Source organism: Electrona antarctica (assembly GCF_951216825.1).
Source record: "Electrona antarctica genome assembly, chromosome: 1".
Taxonomy (NCBI): domain Eukaryota; kingdom Metazoa; phylum Chordata; class Actinopteri; order Myctophiformes; family Myctophidae; genus Electrona; species Electrona antarctica.
Window position 1 is genome coordinate 13,161,080 of NC_136806.1, and position 22,041 is coordinate 13,183,120.

The 22,041-nt window shown below is 43.3% G+C and overlaps 2 protein-coding genes across 2 annotated transcripts; one reads left to right on the forward strand and one right to left on the reverse strand.

The window, feature by feature from the left end:
* The first annotated feature begins 1,624 nt into the window (after positions 1 to 1,624).
* On the forward strand, positions 1,625 to 21,142 carry LOC306922201 (aspartate--tRNA ligase, mitochondrial-like). Its single transcript, XM_079499599.1, has 19 exons — positions 1,625 to 2,261; positions 9,346 to 9,564; positions 10,376 to 10,475; positions 10,635 to 10,701; positions 11,713 to 11,808; positions 12,206 to 12,301; positions 12,856 to 12,979; positions 13,136 to 13,182; positions 13,298 to 13,404; positions 13,587 to 13,656; positions 13,891 to 14,070; positions 14,322 to 14,429; positions 15,548 to 15,610; positions 15,995 to 16,147; positions 17,519 to 17,737; positions 18,369 to 18,479; positions 19,165 to 19,240; positions 20,008 to 20,126; positions 20,481 to 21,142. The coding sequence occupies exons 2-19, from the start codon at positions 9,390 to 9,392 to the stop codon at positions 20,577 to 20,579; spliced, it is 2,010 nt and encodes a 669-aa protein (XP_079355725.1). The 5' UTR covers positions 1,625 to 2,261; positions 9,346 to 9,389; the 3' UTR covers positions 20,580 to 21,142.
* Positions 2,582 to 6,756, reverse strand: fitm1l (fat storage inducing transmembrane protein 1, like). The gene is made up of 2 exons (XM_079499613.1): positions 5,038 to 6,756; positions 2,582 to 3,624 (listed from the first exon to the last, which is right to left on the reverse strand). Exons 1-2 carry the CDS (start codon positions 5,256 to 5,258, stop codon positions 2,949 to 2,951), a joined length of 897 nt encoding a protein of 298 aa, XP_079355739.1. The 5' UTR covers positions 5,259 to 6,756; the 3' UTR covers positions 2,582 to 2,948.
* Positions 21,143 to 22,041: the final 899 nt, after the last annotated feature.

Here is a 22,041-nt window from a genome sequence, read left to right on the forward strand (position 1 = left end):
TTGTCTAAGGAAAAACAAACATTAAACCTGTATATAGGAGGGGCTAGCACCCCCCCAAAACTCACTCCTGGTTTGGAGCCTGATGTGTAACATTCCTCTCGTGGAGGCTGACCAGAAACAGACCTGCTGGCCACTCTGGGCCCCAATATGAAAGTCAGAGAAAACCAGGATCCAACTCAGTTTTAGGATAAAAGGGCCACTTTACCCCTTTTGCAACCAGATCTTATTTTAATGATGTTTGGGAGACGACAAACACATTCCAGGGGTTTTTTACGTGTATGTGTCTTTACATATTTTAGTATTTCAAAGTGTCCATGCGGGTGCCATGATGTCATCGACACTGCAGGGCTCACTTCATTCCTGGACTACAATTCCCATAATGCTTTGGGCCACTGCTCCTTGTGGATAGGGGGAGGGCTGTTTTACTGAGACAACATGTAATCCACTAGAATTTCGCGGGCCTTCGGCCCGCTCATCCTCGCGCCATGCGATGCGTCGCAAATGGGAAGAAGGCAATGGCAAGCCATGATGTTTGAATTTATGCATTTGCTTGGAAAGCGCAAAGTTGCCAAGCTGGCTGAGTGGCCCTGTGTGGTTTTGTGTATTTGCGTCTGAAAGTGAGCATGGCAAGGCGCAGGAACAGTATACTGTACTGTACTGTGCTGTACTGTAAGTCTTTGTACTGTACTGTACTCATGTGTACTGTACTGTACTGTTGTCTGTGCTGTTGTGTTAGTGTTATTTTTTATTTTTATTATTATTATTATTACATGGATTAATATTCTGATGTACTGTACTGTACTGTTCTCTGTACTGTTGATATTATAGTTATTAGTGTTGTGTTATTATTTCTTATTATTATTATTAGTATTATTACATGGATTAATATTCTGATGTGAGCTTTGTTTCTGTACTGTACTGTACTCATGTGTACTGTGCTGTTCTCTGTATTGTTGATATTATTGTTGTTATTAGTAGTGGTATTGATTATTGTTATTATGATTGAAAGAGAGCATGGCAAGGCGCAGGAACAGTATACTGTACTGTACTGTACTCATGTGTACTGTACTGTACTGTTCTCTGTACTGTTATTAGTGTTGTGTTGTTATTTATTATTATTATTATTATTACATGGATTAATATTCTGATGTACTGTACTGTACTGTTGTCTGTACTGTTGATATTATAGTTATTAGTGTTGTGTTATTATTTGTTATTATTATTATTATTGGATATGGATTAATATGCTGATGTGAGGTTTGTTTCTGTACTGTACTGTACTCATGTGTACTGTACTGTTCTCTGTACTGTTGTTATGATTAGTGTGTTGTTGTAATTTTGTGTTATTATTATTATTAGCGTTTTGTGGCGTGTGTGTGTGTGCCATTTCAGCTGCATCGCGAGGCGATCCAAATTCCCCCCCCCCCCCCCCGCGCACGCACGCACGCACACACCACACACACACACACACACGTGTCTGCAGTGACACTGCGTTGTACACAGCTGTTGTATTTCATCCGTACTGACTGCCAGAGGCAGTGCTTAACACTGGACGCAAATCATCCAGTGTTAAGCAGTCATCCAGGATTCATAGAACCATAGTTACATACGTAACTTACGTTTTGTGTTGCATCGCGTTGTTGCAGCGTCTGCGTGTAGTGTTGGCGTTGTTGTTGTTATCCATATATGCGCGTCGGTTCGGCCCGATTGTACCACGTCAGGTGTCGATGCGGTCGTGTTTGCATGATTGTAACGTTGTATGTATGTAATCGCGGCGCTCTCCATCCAAGTTAGAATCAGTGTAGAACCTGTGTTGTTGTTGTTCTTCTTCTTCTACTGTTGGTTTCCGGCAGGCTGTACACTGTGTGTGTGTCACACCAAAAGTGGTGACCTATAGAATCCTGTACCTAGAAGCATCACGCAATCGTCTCCCTCCCTGTGTGGGTCACGTGGTGGGCTGTGAGCGAATGGGAGAGGGAATGTAGTGTTGCCAGGTCCGCGTATTGTAAGCGAGTGGTAGTGTGTGTAAGTAGCGTGTTGAATGGCATTTTTTCTGTGCTTGTTTTCATAGACGTGGCAACAAATTAGGCGGGGGTGTCGGTGCTTGTGGCGTGTTTGTGTTTGTTATTGATATTGATATTGATAGCGAGTGTGGACGGGAGCCGGCTGTAGTGGCAGTGAGATGACAATTTTTACGCGGCTGGTGTTGAGTGTGGCCGTGCGGCGCGACATGAGGAGATAGGGAACCAACGACGCGGAGGGTAAGTGTGTGACGTGTTAGTGTGTTGTTGCAGTGTGTGTTGCAGCGTGTTGCAGCGTGTCAGTGACGTAGTAGCTGGTGCCTTTTGTTCCTGTCCTGGGGACACCTTTTGGGGACACCTTTTCAATTGTATATAAGATGTACAACTTCCTGGTCTCAACTGCGCATATTTTTTTCCTTCCATGGAGCAACATGGCGTCGCCCGTACGGTCTTCGCGTCTCGTCCTCTTTAGACAGTCCTTGATGTAATCCAGGAAATAAGTGAGCCCACTTTGAAATACTGAAATATCTAAAAACACATTACCCACATAAACCCCCCCAGGAAAGTGTTTATTTTCTCCCAAACATCATTAAAATAAGATCTGGTTGCAAAAGGGGTGAAGTCGCCCTTTAAGAAAACATTTTCTACATTGGCATACAATGTTAAACAAATATATAGTATATAGTATATTGCACTGGTTGGTAAGCTCACCCTATCCATGTACAGCTGTTCAAAGGACAAACTGACCCCTATTTTAACAACATTATATTGCTCATATTTACCTGTTTAAGGCAAACGTGAACAGTTAAATGAATGTGTACCAGAAATGGTGTATTTGTACTACACCAATGCAGCAAATGGATTCATAGTCCTGCAAATGTCTTTAAAATGCCACCATCATCCATTGTATCCATGTTCGCAGTCTGTTCACGTCGAGTGACCGTTCTCTCTTGCCGTGGCACTGGACTTGGCGTCGAGCAGTCCGAGTCCTGGCTGCCCGGGGCAGTACCAGCTGGGATCCAGCTGGTACCATCCCTGGTACAGAGCCCTCCAGCTGAGACACCCCAGAGCGCCGCCTATCAGCTGCGTGGGGAACTGAGGGAAGTAGGCCAGGAGACAGAGCAGCAGGAAAACCCACAGCCACAGCAGGAGCACGCAGAACAGGAACAGGATGCGGAGAGGGCTGCCGGGAGCCCCGCCCAGGCTCAGGTAAGGGCCGAACACGGCCGTTTCCTCGGCCAACAGGAGACAGCACAGGCAGAGGAGGAAGACGTCTTCCGAGACTTCGTATCCCCTCCAGAGCATCCCGGCCCCGACGCACGTCGACTTGGTCTCCCCGTCCCTCAGCAGCAGAAGAGGCTGTCCGCTCAGCACGGCCGCGTCCTGGCCCCCCTCGGCGGCTAAACGTTCGTAGCAACTTCCCGTGGCGTTGTCCAGGAGAGCCAGAAGTTTCCGGAAGACGAGCCGAAGACTTCCGGCCAGCACGAGCCGCGAGAGATGACGGAAGGTGAGGGAAACGGAGCGGCGGACGGAGAAGGACAGGAGGAAGACGAATGAGCCGACAAAGACGCAGGTCCAGCCCCAGCCAGAGCGTAGGAACAACCTGGAGGGAGAACACAAGACACAGATCAATAACTGCAGCAGTGTTGGGACACACACACACACACACACACGCCAGGGAGGAGGGCGTTCACAATCTTGAGTGGGGGTGTCTTCTCCTGTACAGTACGAATCTTAGCACTAATTCTAGTACATATAGTTGCACTGCTCAGTTCACACGGGTGTGATTTGTATGGGTCATGAGTAGAATAAACAAAACAAATATCAGTTATATAATTTCATTGCATCACTCAATATACAAAATACCCCATATGACTAGCCAGGTTAGACTATTCGTGAATTGAAGAAGCCGTGGTCAGTTGTGTGTGGAATCTTAAGTATGTGAACAGGGCATGACTCAGCACATGCTACGTAACCTCAGCTGTCACTTGACTTTGAAATGAATACCGTACGCATGAGAATTACAACTCTCAACATGTCTTTCTGGTGGCGCTGGCAAGTACGTGACCAGCATTGTCACTCCCCTCCCTCCCAACCAAATGGAAAATGGCTCATGTCTGACTCCATCAAATCCCACACCGATCAATGCAACCGCATGCTGTTTGCCTTGGCTTTAAACAAGGCCACTGAGCAGGACGTATATAGGCATGCCGTGGTGGAAGTAAAACTAGCAATACAATACCACACTGAAAGATCTAAATATACAAGTGGCAGAAGTAATATAGCTTTCAATAGAAGTAATATAGTTTTCAACCCTTTTCATATCAAGGTCCATTATTTATTCTGCATTTGAGCCACGGACCACCATTTGATGAAACTTTAGCCTTGCAGACCCAAAACTAAAATAATATGTCCGCATTTCAATGCTGTATGTACCATTAGGAGAGATAACACTAACGGTGTGTAAAGGCAAACGTTAAAATAACAATTCTTCTACATTCTCTAATGGTGTAGACTTCTTGTAAATTAACTTAAAGTAATGCAGATGTTTAAATTTAACAATTATTTAACTATTGAGAGTGTAAAATGGAACCATTTGAAAATAGCAAAAAATCTTTTGAAAATAGTCAGATCTACAAACTCACAATGCGATGCATCGCGACACATTGTGAGCTTGTAGATCGGCTATTTTCAAAAGGCAGAAATGTATAGGGCTGAAGTGGTTAATGTATGTTTTGTAATAATAAGCAAAATCTACAAAGCGAAAGTTGTCAAATATATTTGACATACTCAAGTAAAGTACAAATACCTCAAAACTGTACTTAAGTACGGTACTTAAGTAAATGTACTTAGTTACTTTTACACCACTGAACATTTGTCTCTGAGATGTGGTAGAAGTATAATGTATTAAAAATGGCCATACTACTCTCAAAATTGTATTCTAATTACAGTGCATGAGTAAATGCACTTATAGTTAATTTGTCCCACAACTGTAAGTATAGGCTATTATTCTCACCTGTAGAGGAAGTGGGTCGGCTTGGCGAAGACACTGAACTGGGAGACCCAGAAACTGAGAGCCGGGCCGGCGACCAGCGCCACCGACAGGATGAGGTGGAAGTGCCGCCTGAACACTGAACTTCCAAGGAATGCGGCCGCTATGTCTGTCAGGACCACCAGCACAGAGTCCAGGAACATCTGGAGCTGCAGCCACACTTTTTGGATCAGGGTTAAATTCATATTTGCGTCTGTGATGATGATGACAGAGTCAAAATAGACTGATGCAGACTCTGAATGCAGCAGTGTATGTTTTAGACTATAGGTTTTGACCTCACGTTCAGTTTAGCAGACACCCTGTTTCGAGTGATAAGGTCAACCTGTTCCGTGTGATAAGAGGCTGTAATCCACTGTAGAAAGCTGTTGACACAGAAGATTCCAACAGACCCCAAACTTATCCTTGGAAAATATGCATCCAGACTGTATTGGCTGTGTAGACCGCTGCTGTCATGTGTTAAGTTCCTAGATCAGATCCTTTTGAGTAGAGTATGCATGTCCTGAATGAAATGACAGACGGCTTCTAGTGTTCCACAGACACCAGCAGTTAAATCACAAGCAATAGTTCCTGAATCCAGTAGATATCTCTCCTTCCAATGTCTCGGCTCAATCCATCTTTATGTAATAAGTCCAGAAACACACATGTAGGCCTATTCTTCTGAATGCAGCCGACCTGCTATGGCGACAGCCGAGGACCTGGTTTAGTTGTTTCCCTTCATTTGCACTTTTCAAAGGTGGTGGTTTCTGCAATAACCGAAAGCAGTCAGACAGGTAAAGCTTGGTATGCAAGATCCAGCTTAGATTTTGCTTGCGGCTGAGTTACAAGTTATAACTCATGGTGTTCTCTTCCTGATTCCAATCCACTGCAACTAATCCCTTAAGCAGTCAGTTGCGGTTCATTCTCGATATTTGGGACCAACATTTGGTTTATCTTGAAGTTTCAGAATGCAGAATTAAGTTTACATCACCGGTCTTCTCTGAATTAATCTGGTGGATTCCCAAGCAGGTCCTTCCTGTGGTGGCGAGTGAAAATCACTGATGATCACTTCCTTTACACTTCTGCAGACAGTTTGCACAATGGCTGGCACCACCAACAATGACTGCCTCAGCTCCAGACTCCAAAGTAAAACAGTTGCTGCCTCAACTGCAATGTCCCTCCCCCAGTCTCTCTCTCCCCTGTAACTGTAGCCATTCCCTGTCACCCTCCCAGCCCCCAAATTCCCCTAGCTGCCCTCCTCGCTCTCTGACTTTGCCCTATTACTCACCTAGTCACTGTTACCCTCTCCTTTCCCTGTCCCACACACCGCCTTGCCTCTGTCCAGCATCTGAAACATGTGTTCTCATCCTTCTTACTACGTGTCCCCTGGGCCTCAGAGGTGTCACATTGCTCCCACAGAGAAGGCCAAGGTTCAAAGCAGAGCGGAGCCAATGGCACTGTAGGCATAGTGAATATGGGAAAGCTTCTGGGTGCATTCTGCTGCTACAGCATATGGATTTGTCAGTGTTTGTTAACAGTGACAGAAATCAGAATGCAGAGTAAACTACTACTAGTATAATCTACCAGTATTAAATGTGAATGTCACATCTCCATGTGTATATTATTAGTAGTCACCTCTGTACCTCTGTGTTTAGACTCAGCTGCTACTGTGGGCTGTCTCTGTCAATCATTGAACTGGCCCGAGGGTGTCACTGTCACAGTGTCACACACACACACACACACACACACACACACACGCACACACACGCTCGCACGCACAGAGTACTGTGATGTCTTTGTTTGTTGTATCCTGTGATTCATGAAGTGCATGTTGGACTTCTGTCTGGAAATTCACTATGTGAATTAAAATCTAGCAAGTCTACGTATTGTCCAATAAGTAATGACTGCAACATGTGAGATGACCTTCTATATAGGCCTAATGACCTTGTTGACATTGTCCTGGTATAAACCTGTTATTGTCATGAAACAAACTGATCCAGAGAAAGTCATGATTTGTAGTCTAGACTCTTGTCTCGGGTGTAGAACGAGGTGCATATACTGTATAGTGTACAGGTACATGACAAGAGAAGGGCCGGCAAACAGGACATGGCAGAGGCCAAGCTCGTAACACACACCTATTTCTGACGTTTGTTGACTTTTATTCTTTGTTTGCAATCTCCTGACAACAAGCTATAGGCCCAAACGCCCAACAGAGATGTAAAGATACAAATGTAGCCTATTACACACCTACCTAGTACCTACTGTACATGGAAGCGTAAATATGTTGCATAGTGAGTTTTTTCTTCGCCGTCGCACAGGGTTCAAATTTGGTCAACCTGGGCATTTGCACTAACAATAAACAATGTAAGTATTTTGCAGAGCAGAAAATAAAACAGCATGACTTTTAAATCTCACTGTAATCTGAGCACGTGCTGACATGTTCACCATTGAGCTAATATAATCTGCCTGCTTGCTCAGGGGATACATTGGATCTTGACCTTTGTTTTGTCATATCCTGTGCCTAGGTGAGACATGATCTTAGACACGAATCACAATCTAAAATGTGTTAGAAGAGCAGGGAGACAAAATATAACCACCCCGATTGAATGTTATATTGTATTATAAGCCTACAGATTTGATTGTAGTCTTTTTTTTAAAGTTGCATAGTGCTGCTTTAAATACAACATACAATATCAAATATCAATATGCATACTATGACATTATATTGATTCAAATGTGAATGAAACTAAAGTCATTAACAATAAGATGTGGGGTCTTCCGGTGTGGGCTATTTCCACATTTGTATATTTATTTGGGCGGAGGATCGATGCTTTTGGTTTTGTCTTTAATTTAATCAGAAATAATAACTATTTGTCAAAAAATTGCAATGAGAGAAAAACAAACAATCTTTAATCAACATGCAAATGTGTTTGCCTCACTCACTCCGACATTCAGCTCCACAGCTCCACCCTGTGGCCAGGGAGGGGAGGCACCGTTCTATTGTGTTGCTTAAAACCAGCAGATAATAAGACAAATTAAATGATATAATTGATATTCATAGATAGTCTCTCTAACCATGTCAATTCTTCTTTAAAGTATCTTGTCTAACCGGCATGTGCACAGTAAATTATTGTGTAACTCTGAGAGTTACATTGTGGGAGATGGTACATTTTCCATCCATATTCAGAACTGTCTACTATTAATTTGAGTCGGACATTCATTATTTAGTCAAACAAAATGTAACACAACAAGTGGAGCTACTGTAAAAGAAAAAGTCTGTTGTTGTGGCATTCCAAAGACTTTTTGTTTCCATAATGAGTTTATGTGTCAGTTTTATCATGTGTATTTTGTCACTGATTCACTCTGGGGAATATTGAAGTAATATTGCAATATTCCCTAGAGAGAATCAGTCCAGGAAGTAGTCTGAAGACTCCACCTCTATTGCCCTAGCCTTGATGACCGGGCAGGCCTATGCAAAGGCTGTAGAACGAAGCAAGCATTATCAGGGGTCACCTCACCAACATGTCCAGCATGTCCATGTATTTTCAAATGGCCCGATGTGGTTAATAATGTATGTCTTGTAATAATAATCAAGTAACTAACTAAAGTTTTCAAATGAATGTAGTGTAGTAAAAGTACCGTATGGCCTATTTGTCTCTGAGATGTATGTAGTGGAGTAGAAGTCAAATATTGGAAATTGGAAATACTCAAGTAAAGTACCTGAACATTATACTTAAGTACAGTACTTGTACTTAGTTACTTTCCACCACTGCAAAGAGATGACGACACATCACTCTGACATCATGACATTGAGTCGACAACAGCTAGTATAAAAGGATCAGCTCTCCTCTATCTAGATATATTAAAAAACAGCCCAATCAGGAATCTTCGCCGATCCCAATTCCCCATGCATAATCTACCTTCAATACCCTTTTTTATTCTATTTATTTGACCAAAAACATACTGAAAAGCCTGGTTACCAACCACATCCACACTCTACTCCATTCCACACGGTGGCGGTAATATACCTCTAAACCGGTTTGCCAACCGCCAATAAAGCATCGAATAAACAAGCACCACTGTAGTCCATGCAAGATATTTTTACACTAGTCTAATGTGCAAGATGCAACTGATGTTAGCCTCCTTGTTAGCCTCCATTGATTGAGTTGTGCGGTATGAAACGACGCTTATACAAAACTCTACCACATGGACTGACTTGCAGGGAAACATTAAGCTTAATTCAGCTATATATGTGTACGTGTTGAATGACGTGGAGGGTCGTTATTTATTATGAAGGTTACATGTTAGTTCCTTCCTGGCTGGTGACTGACTGACTGACCATGATGACTACCAGAGCCCTGCTGCTGCTGCACAGAGCCGTGCGCGCGGCGGCGTGTAGAGTGCACGCGCGCACACACCGATGCTGTTGCGTGTCGGCTGTCAGTCGAAGTCTGCTGGTTGAGACTAGTGAGACAAACATCAGGACAAACAAGCGGTTTGCATCCTCGTTTACAGGTATTGCACTTGCATTGTAAAGCACTGACTGTTAATTTAACTGTCTGGGGGAGTTTTTTTGATTGAATTGATTGAAAATGTTATTAACAGTTTGCAGAATTACAGTACATTTCAAGCACAAACTCAATACAAAGGCTGTTAACTGTGAGTGGACGACCCAATTAAGCATTACACTTGTTTACAACAGGGTCCACCATGTTCAATTCATCAAAACATTTAGAGACGTACAAATAGACACTTCTATATAGACAAAGAACAGAACAGTGGAGAGTGTGGTTCCTTCTTAAGTCCACTACTGCTACTACTACCTCTCACCCACTACTAAAATTGACAGTGAGTGGTGGGGGGGAAAGTACATTGATTTCTTACTTAAAGCATGTATCAATACATACTGCAATGTACAGTACAAACTACAAACTACTCTGTTACAAGAAGTCAGGAGTTCAAAATTAACTTGAGTAATGAATGTACAAAAGTATTGGATGCCTGGATGTCATCAACCGTCAAGTCAACATGCACTTAAAGTAAAGTGAAAAGTACTCATTATGCAAATTATGAGTACTCATTTCGTCTCATTTTCAAATGTAAAATTGGAAATACTCCAGTAAAAGAAAAAACGAAATCCAAAAATTGTACGTACCATACAATATACATACAATGGGTATACAGTACCCAATTGAGCATTTATGCTGTGCAAATAGAGTGCTTTTTGTACTTTTTTTGTTGTTGGCTGTTTAGAATTCTCATTTTGGTAGTGTCAAAGACTACTATTTAAGTTGTTTAAATAATTACCTACATATTGTATGTCCAGGTCCCAGTAGTCTGTCATCGAGGACTCACACCTGTGGGGAACTCAGATCGGAACATTTAGGAGAAACTGTCGTCCTGTGTGGCTGGGTCCAGTACCTCAGGTATTCAAATATTGCAGATAATACTACTCGCCATGTTTTATTATCTATGCATTTTCAAATTAAAAAGAGCAAGGAAATTCACTTGGTGATTTTCCTTTGTTGTTGTCCAGTAGCCGGTTATTATTTGTATTTTAACAATTAACTTTTTGTCTCAACCAGACAAGACCTGTTTGTCATCCTGCGCGATTTCAGTGGCTTGACACAAGTTCTCATTCCACAGGACGAGGTAAGCGTGCTGTGAATTGAAACATTGAAACACAACACTATGCATTGAAACACAACACTATGCAATCAGCATAAGTTATCTATTTTGAATCATCTTTAAAAACCATGGTTGACACATGGATCAAAGTTCTCAGTCAACACGACTGATTTCAGTCATTTGGATTAATTCCATAGAAGTCTGATGTCTTCTATGGAAAGTTGGAAACATGTCATATGCACGGAAAATAGGCTGCGTATTTCCGTTATTTTTGAAGTGGTCAAACTGGCAATATAATGCATGCTCAATCTTCCAGAAAAGAGGTTAACCCTCTGATGTCTGGACTCTGGAAAATGACTGTCCTTGACTCCTTTTTCTGTCTGGGCTGGTATGATCGACTTTAGCATCGATCTGCAATTGCTTCAACTGGTTGGTCGTATGGCTAGAAAAACATCATATTGTGATAATTGTTTATGCAACACAACACTAGTGTGTAGTATAGGAGTTCCTTTCATGCTGTTTCATTAATAGCATATTAGGATTTAGGACTTGGCCCATCAAACAATTTTTCAGTCAACTAAAACAGTGGTTTTCAACCTTTTTCATATCAAGGCGACAAGGCCTCTCAGACCCAAAATGTAGAAAATGGTGTTGGCGTTAAGATTGTGTCCACAATTCCATGCTGTATTGATGTCGTACCATTAGGAGAGATAAGAGGCAAACGCTGATCAAAATAACAATTCTTCTACATTCTCATTGTGTAGACTTCTTGTAAATTGAGTAATGCTGATGTTTAACAATAATGTAACTCTTGAGAGCATATTAACCTTATGGGTCCATTTGGTTTCATTTTACACTCTCAAGAGTTAAACATCTATAAGGGTGCATTTGGGTACCAACTCTCCATCATATTGCTTGGGACCACCTGGAACCCCCTCAAGGACCACTGGTTGAAAACCACTGAACTAAAACAACACTCATGTATAGTTTGTTTTGATCCAGTCTGTGTATGTATCTTTTTTTTTAATGTCCCAGACCGAGGTGAAAACAACACTGCGTAACCTTGCCTTGGAGTCTGTTGTCAAGGTTACAGGAACAGTCAGACGGAGACCGGACGGACAGGAAAATGAGGTGTGTGCGTGTGTCCGTGCATGCGTGTGTGCGTGCTGCGTGTGTACCTCACTCAGTACCCTCTGTGTGTAGCTATACAGTGTATAGCAATATTATTAATGTTTTTCAGAAAACTTAGGTCAGGTTTTAAAAGGAGTTTTTAAAATCGTCCTCATGTCTAAATGGGTTTATAAGATCCGAGGCAGATTCTACAAATTCCTTCTCAGTAGTTTTCAAAAGTTTTGTGCCAAGGACCCCCAAATTGGTATAAATGATTCCCCCCCCCCCCCCCCCCCCCCCAATCTGATGTAGTGTGCCAGGGACCCCCAGAAGATAAGATTTGTGCAAAAAATGGTATATCTGCTATTTCTGAGAACTACTGTTCTAAATCTCTCTCTCTCTCATCTCTAAATGATAGGGGATGCCTACAGGAGCAATTGAAGTTCTGGCTGAGAGTGTGGAGGTTCTTAATGTCTGCAGGAAGCTGCCTTTTGAAATCAAAGACTTTGTCAAAGTAGGTGTCGGTTGGTGGACTATGCCTACTCATTGTTGATATGAAGTGTTATACATATATCCCAAGTTGTTTATTTTATTACCATCGTGATGTCTTCGTCGCTGGATATATTGAACCGATGTCCTACTAATGTAATTAAATACAAGAAGAAATGGCACTGATGAAGAGTGGGTACCTAGATGTAATATTTTCTATTATGTCCAAAATGTTAAAAACAATATATTTAAAAAATGGTATACATATGCTATTTAAAAAAGGGTACATGATGTGAACATGCATTGCACGGTACACCATTATCAGACTTAAATACGTCTACTTCTTGTTTATCCCCAAATGACTGGATTTACAGGTTTGTAGCAATTGTAGAAACGGTAAGTCTTATTGACAAATGTTCAATCATGTTCTAATCATGTATACTTTACATTACTTAATTTTCCAAATATTGTAATTTGTACTATTTTAGGAAAAATATCCAATTTTACATCGAGGTGCCCACTCTTCCTTAGTGCCCACTCTTCCTATTGCCATTTACAGGACTATTACTTTCTGTGCAGAAATCGGAGTCTTTGCGGATGCAGTATCGTTACCTGGACCTGCGCTCCGCCCAGATGCAGTACAACCTCAGACTTAGATCTCAGCTGGTGATGAAGATGAGGGAATACCTTTGCAATACACATGGTACGAAGAGCTATGAAAAAACATGTGAACACTGGCCCAGCTCTTATGTGTGGATGACAATGCGATAATAATACATTTGCATTATCGTTTGTGAATGGACAGTTTGCAAGTAACAAATGAAAATCCTAATTCTAATGTATTTTGTCTTACCGAAAGGTTTCGTGGATGTGGAAACTCCTACCTTGTTCAAAAGGACGCCAGGGGTGGGTTTCCTTCCTAAAACCATTTCATTAATGCAGCTTTCCAATCGCATTTACCAAACAAATGGCATGCAATGTGGTATTATTTGAATACTCAGTCTATGAATGTGTGCTTCAGGGAGCCAAGGAATTTGTGGTTCCGTCCAGAGAGCCTGGTCGTTTCTACTCACTGCCACAGAGCCCGCAGCAGTTTAAACAGCTGCTCATGGTGGCTGGGATAGACAGGTGGGTACACACACGCACTCACATACACACACCACCACACACACACACACATACACACACACACACACACACACACACACACACACACACACACACACTACCACACATGCACACACACAACGCACAGGCGCACACTTTATGTCCATCTACTTATCTCCCTCTTGCAATTTTCATTGTGGCAGGTACTTCCAGTTGGCTCGGTGTTATCGAGATGAGGGTTCCAAGCCGGACAGACAGCCAGAGTTCACACAGGTAGAAGAGAGGGAAGCAGTGTGTGAAAGGGAGATGAATGTGTGTGTGTGGTGTGGTGTCTGTGTAGAGCCGTGCAAAGTTTTCACGGACACATCCTACATGATATTCAAAACTCTGACCCAGCTCTCCCTCCTTATCTCCGCCTACCACTTCTTTTAGACAGCATTGTGTTTCATCATGTGACCTGAACGTATGATGTGTTTTTTTGCTTTTCCCTTCCCCGGTTCTCCCAAGGTGGACATAGAGATGTCATTTGTGAAGCAGTCGGATATCATGACCCTGGTGGAGGGCCTGTTGCAGTCCTCCTGGCCTTCAGACAAACATCCCCTCAGCACTCCCTTCCAGACCATGACGTACGAAGCGGCCATGAGGGACTATGGCGTGGACAAGCCTGACACGAGATTCGACATGAAGGTGTGTGCGTGCGCGCGCATTTATCAGAGAGAGAGAGAGAGAGAGAGAGAGAGAGAGAGAAAAAACACATTGCATTCCAAGAATACGCATGCTAAGGTTCATGTGGTTTAGTCATGGGAGGCCATGACTTCATGGGAGCCAATAGCCAACATTCATACATATTTACTATGACTCCATATTTACCATTTTTGTCTGTATGTCCCTCTGTCCTCTCTCTCTGTCCCTCTCTCTCTCTCTCTCTGTTCATGCAGCTGATGGACATCAGCCATGTGTTCCAGAGCACAGAGATACAGTTCCTCAAATCGGCTCTCAGCCAACCAGGAGGCTCCATCCAGGCCATCCGTGTCCCCGATGGATCGGTACGGTAGAAACATTTACCATGTCCTATCACATTGAACACTGTTAGTCTGCAACGCATTAGATCAGTGGTTCTCAACCCTTTTCATATCAAAGCCCATTATGTATTAGGTATTTGAGCCTCAGACCACCATTTGATGACATTTAGCCTCTTTTTTTTACGCTCTCAAGAGATAAAGATCTGTAAGGGTCCATTTGGTTACCAACTCCATCATTCAGCTGGGGACCACCTGGATCCCCTTCATGGACCACTGGTGGTCCCCGGACCACTGTTTGAAAACCACTGCATTAGATGGTTACATGAACGCTGTTCAGCCATAATGATAGCAATATAATAGTGCTGTCATAATTGCTTGCGACCAGAGGTCACAGTTAACTACGAAACCTTGCGTTTTTGACACCTAACCCACAATCCCTGTCACTCTGTGACGTCTCCTAACTCAAATCCCCGTCGCTCACCCCAGGCAAGCCCCGGGTCATCGTGACATCACGTGACATCAGCCCCCTGGTCACCCTAGACAAGCCCAGGTCATAGTGACATCAACCCCCATATATGCTGCCCAGGTCATTGTGATCTATTGGTCAAAGTTCATCCCATGCCAAAGCGACCGCACTTGCCCAGCAGTCTGACGTCACCCAGGCGGATGCGTGCTCACGCCGATCTGCCCCAGCACTACGATCTCGACACTTTCACGGAGGAGACTACCGACGAGCGGCTCCGTCGTCTGGCCAGAACGAGTTCAAACTAGAGTTCTCAACAGGCCCGAAAATTAAGGCCCAGCACTACCTGGGCCCTCATCAAACCCTGTACATTAAATACACTGCCCCCGCTGCCACCCTCAGATCTCCATATATGGAGCTGACATTCCATAACTTGATCTGACCTCATCACACCCTGTACACTCAAGATACGCTCCATATATGGCCAGTCACTTCTCGCCCTCAGGTGTCTTACTGGTAATTTGTGTGCCTCGATGCGGGTGCCACATCGAAAACAGCCATCATCTATATGAAATCAATAATACGTTTGGATAGACGGATGTTTTTAACGAGAACGTTATTATGAGATAAAAAGAGATTGGACGATATGCTGAATGGTGTCTCTTCTGTTTCACTTCAGAAACATTTCAAAGGCAAAGATCTGGAGATGCTGAAGCAAGTGGCCAAGACTCAGTTTGGTCAGGTAGGTTCAAGTTTGTACGTTACTGTTACATCTTGTGTACAGGTACATAAGAGTAAGTCTTATTTTTGTTTGGCTTTAGTGCAGACAATCAAACAGCAGACATACTGTAGAAAAACACAGCAAACAAAGGGATTGAATATAAAGTGCAAAAATAGAGCAAACAAAGAGTACACAAAAAAGAATCATATGTACATGTGCATGTTTTCCCTGTAGTAGCAAAGTTAGGTGAACTTCAACTTCACAGTAGGCTATGTTCCATAAATATACAACATATTTTGTTTAGAAAGGTTAATAATGTCTATCATTGGATACTTATACCACATTATGTGTGTGTGGGTGTGGGTGTGGGTGTGGGTGTGGGTGTGTGGGTGTGTGTTTGTGTAGGAGTTAAGCACAGTGTTGGTGAAGGCAGACGGGACACTGAAGTCTGCCCTCAGTAAGCTGCTGTCCATCACAGCCACAGCGAAGCTGTTAACAAGCACTGGAGCCAAACCAGGGGACCTGCTGCTAATATCAGCCAGTATACTGGACACTGTGGTATGTACACTGGACACTGTGGTATGTACACTGGACACTGTGGTATGTACACTGTGGTATGTCGGATTTATCTGGCTCACTGTGGCTGGTTCAGGTAGCGTTATGGCTTTTTTTCCGACTACGAAGGATTCTGGAAAACATTCATTTTCTGGAAAACATTCATTTTCCAGAACCTGTGAAGTTTTATGATCCAGTGTTTCCATTAACTAGAACCAGGGAGGTTATATATATATATATTAAAACCAATTAAAAAAGGATTGGCTATTTTCGGTATGCAAGAATGAGTAATAGTAAGACATCATTTAAAATTTGGAAACACAAGATCTGAGTTCCGGGTTCCCAGAATGGGTTAGCACTACTGTAGCTCCTGAGCTGGGCAGGTTCTGAGAATCATGTCTGAAACCGAACCGCAGCACATGGAAACAAATCCAGAACCCATGAAATACATCAAACGGCACGGTTACAGTTCACTTAGTTTGTAGTCGAAAAGATACATTAATCACCCCTTTATCCTACAGTAGCTGACACTATTATTAACCCAATGACACCAGGAAAGCATTTATGTCATTTTAGATGATTTTCACTTTGTGCCACGCTAAGAGCTTGTACATCTGCTATGTTTGAACCTTTTTTTTTTATATTTAAAGTGTTTGAAAAATGTTCAGTCATTTTCAATTACGGAAAGGTTTGAGAACTGCTATACTGATTTAGAAGGCATTTGTAGAATCGACCTCATGCAGGTCTTGATGGGTTAACAGTAGAAGAGGAGAAGAGGAGAACCATCTTACTCCCCTGTAAGATGGTTATCCTCTTCCCTCTATGAATGTTCCTCCTCCCTCTCGCCTTCCTCCTGTTCCTCTTTCCCCTCACCTCCTCCCTCACCTCACCCTTTCTGCTCCCATGTTCCTCTTTCCCCTCACCTCCTTCCTCACCTCACCCTTCCTCCTCCCTCTCGCCTTCCTCCTGTTCCTCTTTCCCCTCACCTCCTCCCTCACCTCACCCTTTCTGCTCCCATGTTCCTCTTTCCCCTCACCTCCTCCCTCACCTCACCCTTCCTCCTCCCTCTCTCCTTCCTCCTGTTCCTCTTTCCCCTCACCTCCTCCCTCACCTAACCCTTTCTGCTCCCTCTCTCCTTCCTCCTGTTCCTCTTTCCCCTCACCTCCTCCCTCACCTCACCCTTTCTGCTCCCATGTTCCTCTTTCCCCTCACCTCCTCCCTCACCTCACCCTTCCTCCTCCCTCTCTCCTTCCTCCTGTTCCTCTTTCCCCTCACCTCCTCCCTCACCTCACCCTTTCTGCTCCCTCTCTCCTTCCTCCTGTTCCTCTTTCCCCTCACCTCCTCCCTCACCTCACCCTTTCTGCTCCCATGCAGCGGCCATTGTTGGGCAAGCTGCGCCTGCAGTGCGCAGAGCTCCTGGAGTCAGGTGGGGTTCCAGTCCGGGACCCCACGTCGTTCCACTTCCTGTGGGTGGTGGACTTCCCGCTGTTCCTGCCCAAAGAGGACGAGCCGGGGGAGCTGGAGTCGGCCCACCACCCGTTCACCGCTCCGGTCCCCGATGACGCACCGCTACTCTACACACAGCCGCACAAGGTGATGACGCACACTTAGGCCCTCATTTATCAACGCGGCGCACGCCCATTTTTGGGCGTACGAATCACTGCACCTTTCGGCATTTATCATTCCAGCGTGACTATGAACTTGGTCGTATGCCACGGAGGGAAGAAACATGACAGGCAGCGAGGCGAGAGGTGTTTGAAAACCCTTTTCACTTTTTCAGTGGAACCACAAAACCATGCCCACTGCTACAGGAGAGCTTGTATTTAATGTGGTGCTTTCTGCCCACATTAACCCTGGTGTCCCAGTTTTGGGCAACATTTCAGAAAACGTAAAACGTTTTCAGAAATTTTCCAAAATGTTTTATGTTTTTTTTTCTTTTCTTTCCCCTTTGTGATCTAAATTACAAGTTCACGTTTTTTTCTCCTGTTGCATATATTAAGTGATTAAATATTCATTTTTGGAGAGATTATTATAGATTCATATAATTATAGATTAACAGGTTCCCAAGTGGCCGCTGTACCTCCTGAGCCACTTCCGCCCCCGGAATGCTATTATGAACCATCACCATCTGATCGATAATCTGGCCGACAGTGCAAACCATGTCCCAAGCTTTTCAAAATAAAAATAACTAAACCCCTACATGTGTGTGTGTGCTCATGTCCAGGTGCGTGGCCAGCACTACGACCTGGTGTTGAATGGCTGTGAGGTCGGAGGAGGGTCTATCCGCATCCACAAGGCCTCCGAACAGCTCTACATCCTCCAGGACATCCTCAAGGTCAGCGAAAAGATGTATTGGAGAATTCTAAATGGCTCTATGTACACACTTTTGGAAAGATCCAAACCTACTTCCTTCACAGGTGTTGCCAATGACACTAATGAAGGCTCTGTTTCATTCTGGTCAAACAGCGTCAGTGTGCTGCTATAGTGCATGTTGGCTCACTGGAAACAGTACTCTGCTACCCCAGTGGGTCTCAAAGTGTCCTTGAGTGGGTTCCAAATGGCCTGTAAGGGTGTGTAAAGGCTCATTCATAGTCTGGATTTTCGGTGGTGAGGTGACCACCGAACTACTACATGACGTCATGAGCCGCGGTGATGAGCAAACCACCGCCACCGCCCCAGCCCTTCTCTCTGTTTTTACTCACCACCGCTCAACGTTATTTCAGCTCCAGTGGTCACCTCACCACCGAAAATCCAGACTATGAATGAGCCTTAACTCTCAGTGTTATGGGGGTCATTGAAATGTAATGTTTGAGAACCACTGCACAATTAATGGAAAAGAGCATTAATTAGTATCAACAATAACACCTGTGAAGGAAGTAGGGAAGTGGCCCGAAAGTAGGAAGAGTATTCTGTGTGCATATAGCCCATTGACCTAAAACAATCATTAAGATATTTCTGAATTGTTTGAATGCCAGAGAAAGCTAATGTGACACTTTTGTGTGCGTGTGCTTGTTTTACAGGAGGACCCCTCTCTCCTCTCACACTTACTAGAAGCTCTTGACTCAGGGGCGCCCCCACATGGAGGAATTGCTCTCGGTAGGCAAAGCACAAGGCATATTAAATGGATGTATGCATTTTATGAGTGAATAAGTGCTGCCCAAGTAACATAGATACGTTGTGTAAATACAATGTGAAGTAACAAACAAAAGACTTTGTAAGTCTGTAATAGTTAATTTGTCAAAAGGTTTACCAGATGCTTCATTACCTCGTATTAATAACTGATATGTTGTTGTCGGAAGAATATTGTCACTTTCGCGAATAAACCTCATATCTCCAATCCATATTGGATATACATATATATGCTCTATTTTAAACTTTTTCTTTAAGTGGTGAGTACAGTACAGTGACAGTACAGTAGAGGGACCCCCTGGGGACCCCCACACAGTAACTGTCATTTCTCAACCGTTTCGGACACGGGGCGGCTCGCCGGAACTGGCCCGGCCCCCTGGGAGTGTTCCTGGGGGTCTGGATGTTCCGGGGACCCCCACATGGTAACTGTCATTTTTCGACCGTTTGGTTCAGGATTGACATTTAACGATAATGGGCATGATAATGTAATGCCCAAAACAGGGATGCCAGATGAAAAGTGGTGGATTGGAACACGGATAAGGTTTTTTCCATATCCTGAAAAATAACAGTTTGAACATACGAGATTTCGGCCTTACAGCAAATATATCAATAACAAATTGTATCTTATCTTAACTGCATGCATGTAATGGTAATAATAATATACTGTATATATAATATATATATATTATTTATCACGATAGCTCCCTTACTGACTGTCAACCATCTATTTTAAGGCCTTGACCGCCTGGTTTCCATCCTGGTGGGGGCCCCCAGCATCCGAGACGTCATCGCCTTCCCCAAGTCCTTCCGGGGTCACGACCTCATGAGCCAGGCCCCCGACTTCGTGTCACAGGTAGTGTTGATTTTGTTGACTATGACGAAAAATGTTCGTCGACTACCTTTTTTCACTGAGGAAAACTAAATAAAAAGGGTTTTTTTCACATTGTGTTGTGAGCTTGTTGATCGGCTATTTTCAGCATGCAACCAAGTGTAAAACCATTATGACTACATCAAGGTCCGCCAAAATACATTTTAGTCGACTAAATCAACTAGATTTAGTCGACTAAAATATCATGATATTTACTATAGACTAGGCTAACACTAAAACATTTCAGATGACAAATGTATGACTAAAACTGAATTAAGTTGTATTCAAAAGACTATGACTAAAATAATAATGTCCTGTCAAAATCAACACTGATCACAGGAGGACCTGAGACCTTATCACATCTCTGTCACCTGGCCGGCAGCCAGGAGCGAAGGAGGAGGAGGAGGAGGAGGAGGAGGAGGAGGAGAGGGGAAGTGAACGGAAGAGTGATGGCACGAGTCTGGATGGATGTCAGAGCAGAGGCACTGAGGAGAAGAGGACCGTGGGGCTTGGGCAGTTTCTGCTGCGCCTGCACGACCTCTATGGCTGAGCAGCTCTGCTCTGCTATACTGACAGAGAGCTGAGAGAACACCGGCTACCCGCCTTTCATCATCAATAAAGCCTGCGTTATCCGAAAAGCACCCACCCACGTTATCCCAAACAAAAGTTCACAATGTGACGCATTGTGAGCTTTGTAGATTTGCTGTTTTCAGTGGTGTGCAACGAAGTATATGAATCGCCCTTTTGAGACTTTATAAGGGTGTTAATTGCCATTCATGAGCCACTTTCTTTAGGATCCTGTGACGTTGGCTTTCTTTAGGATCCTGTCTGTGACGTTGGCTTCTCAGAGACTTCACGAGGAGCCTTTCAAGGATCTAACGTGGTACAACTCTTTCCTCGTGTCGTAGGAAACGTGTTTTTTCCTCATGCTTTGACCATCATGGATGTTCGGTATGAACTGCTAAACTACAGCTGTTCTTTAAATAAATAAATTAATACTATTGATAATGAATTTGCGTTGTTGTGTCAGCCTGTTTTTGTGTGTGTGTGTGTGTGTGTGTGTGTGTGTGTGTGTGTGTGTGTGTGTGTGTGTGTGTGTGTGTGTGTGTGTGTGTGTGTGCGCGTATCATGCTCACTTATTCAATATTCATGCATGGTTTTCTATACACCAAGTACATCGAAATGTAAACAGCAAATAATATGTTTTACTTTGTATCATATCGCCTTACAATGTAAATAATCGGTATCGAATCGTTTTGCAATGTAAATAATCAATTTAATCAATGCTAAGTACTTGTGCATTATATTCAGCAATTTTAAGAAGAAAAATAAAAAGATGGGTTTAATTACTTCTCCATTCCATATAGCTCCAATATTGGTCTATCGATAAATGTGTGTATTCTCTGTGTTCATGTCAAGGCGTGGGTTTGTCCATGTGTTCAAATACAATGTTTACAATCTATTTGCCAGATCATCAGTTTACTTATTTATATCCACAATAATAAACATTTCCCTTAAAAAAACCTGCACTATCCACAAGTATCGTATCGCCATAATGAACCAATATCGTCCAGACTCCAGGTCCATGTATCGTATCGTCAACCATGTATCGTGATACGTATCGTATCGCTGTTAAAATGTAAAATGTAAATGACAGTTTGGAACCAAATGGACCCTTATGGGTCTGTAACTCTGAGAGTACAAATGGAACCAAACGGGTCCATTTGGTTGCATTTGTACACTCCCAGAGTTAAATTAACATTGATATAAATAGGGGTCCCAGAGATAGAAATACCATTAAATGGGTGTCCGTAGCCTAAATGCATGTAAAACTGGTGGTCCTTGAAATGAAACTGGTTGAAAATCTTCTCTTATGGGGGTCCCATGGCATGTCTTTTCA

Coding starts and splice junctions, on each gene's coding strand:
- fitm1l (XM_079499613.1), bottom strand. CDS start 5,258: ATGAATTTAACCCTGATCCAAAAAGTGTGGCTGCAGCTCCAGATGTTC. Junction 3,625..5,037: donor CCGACCCACTTCCTCTACAG/GTGAGAATAATA, acceptor TTCTCCCTCCAG/GTTGTTCCTACGCTCTGGCT.
- LOC306922201 (XM_079499599.1), top strand. CDS start 9,390: ATGATGACTACCAGAGCCCTGCTGCTGCTGCACAGAGCCGTGCGCGCG. Junction 14,071..14,321: donor ACACGAGATTCGACATGAAG/GTGTGTGCGTGC, acceptor CTGTTCATGCAG/CTGATGGACATCAGCCATGT. Junction 14,430..15,547: donor TCCGTGTCCCCGATGGATCG/GTACGGTAGAAA, acceptor GTTTCACTTCAG/AAACATTTCAAAGGCAAAGA.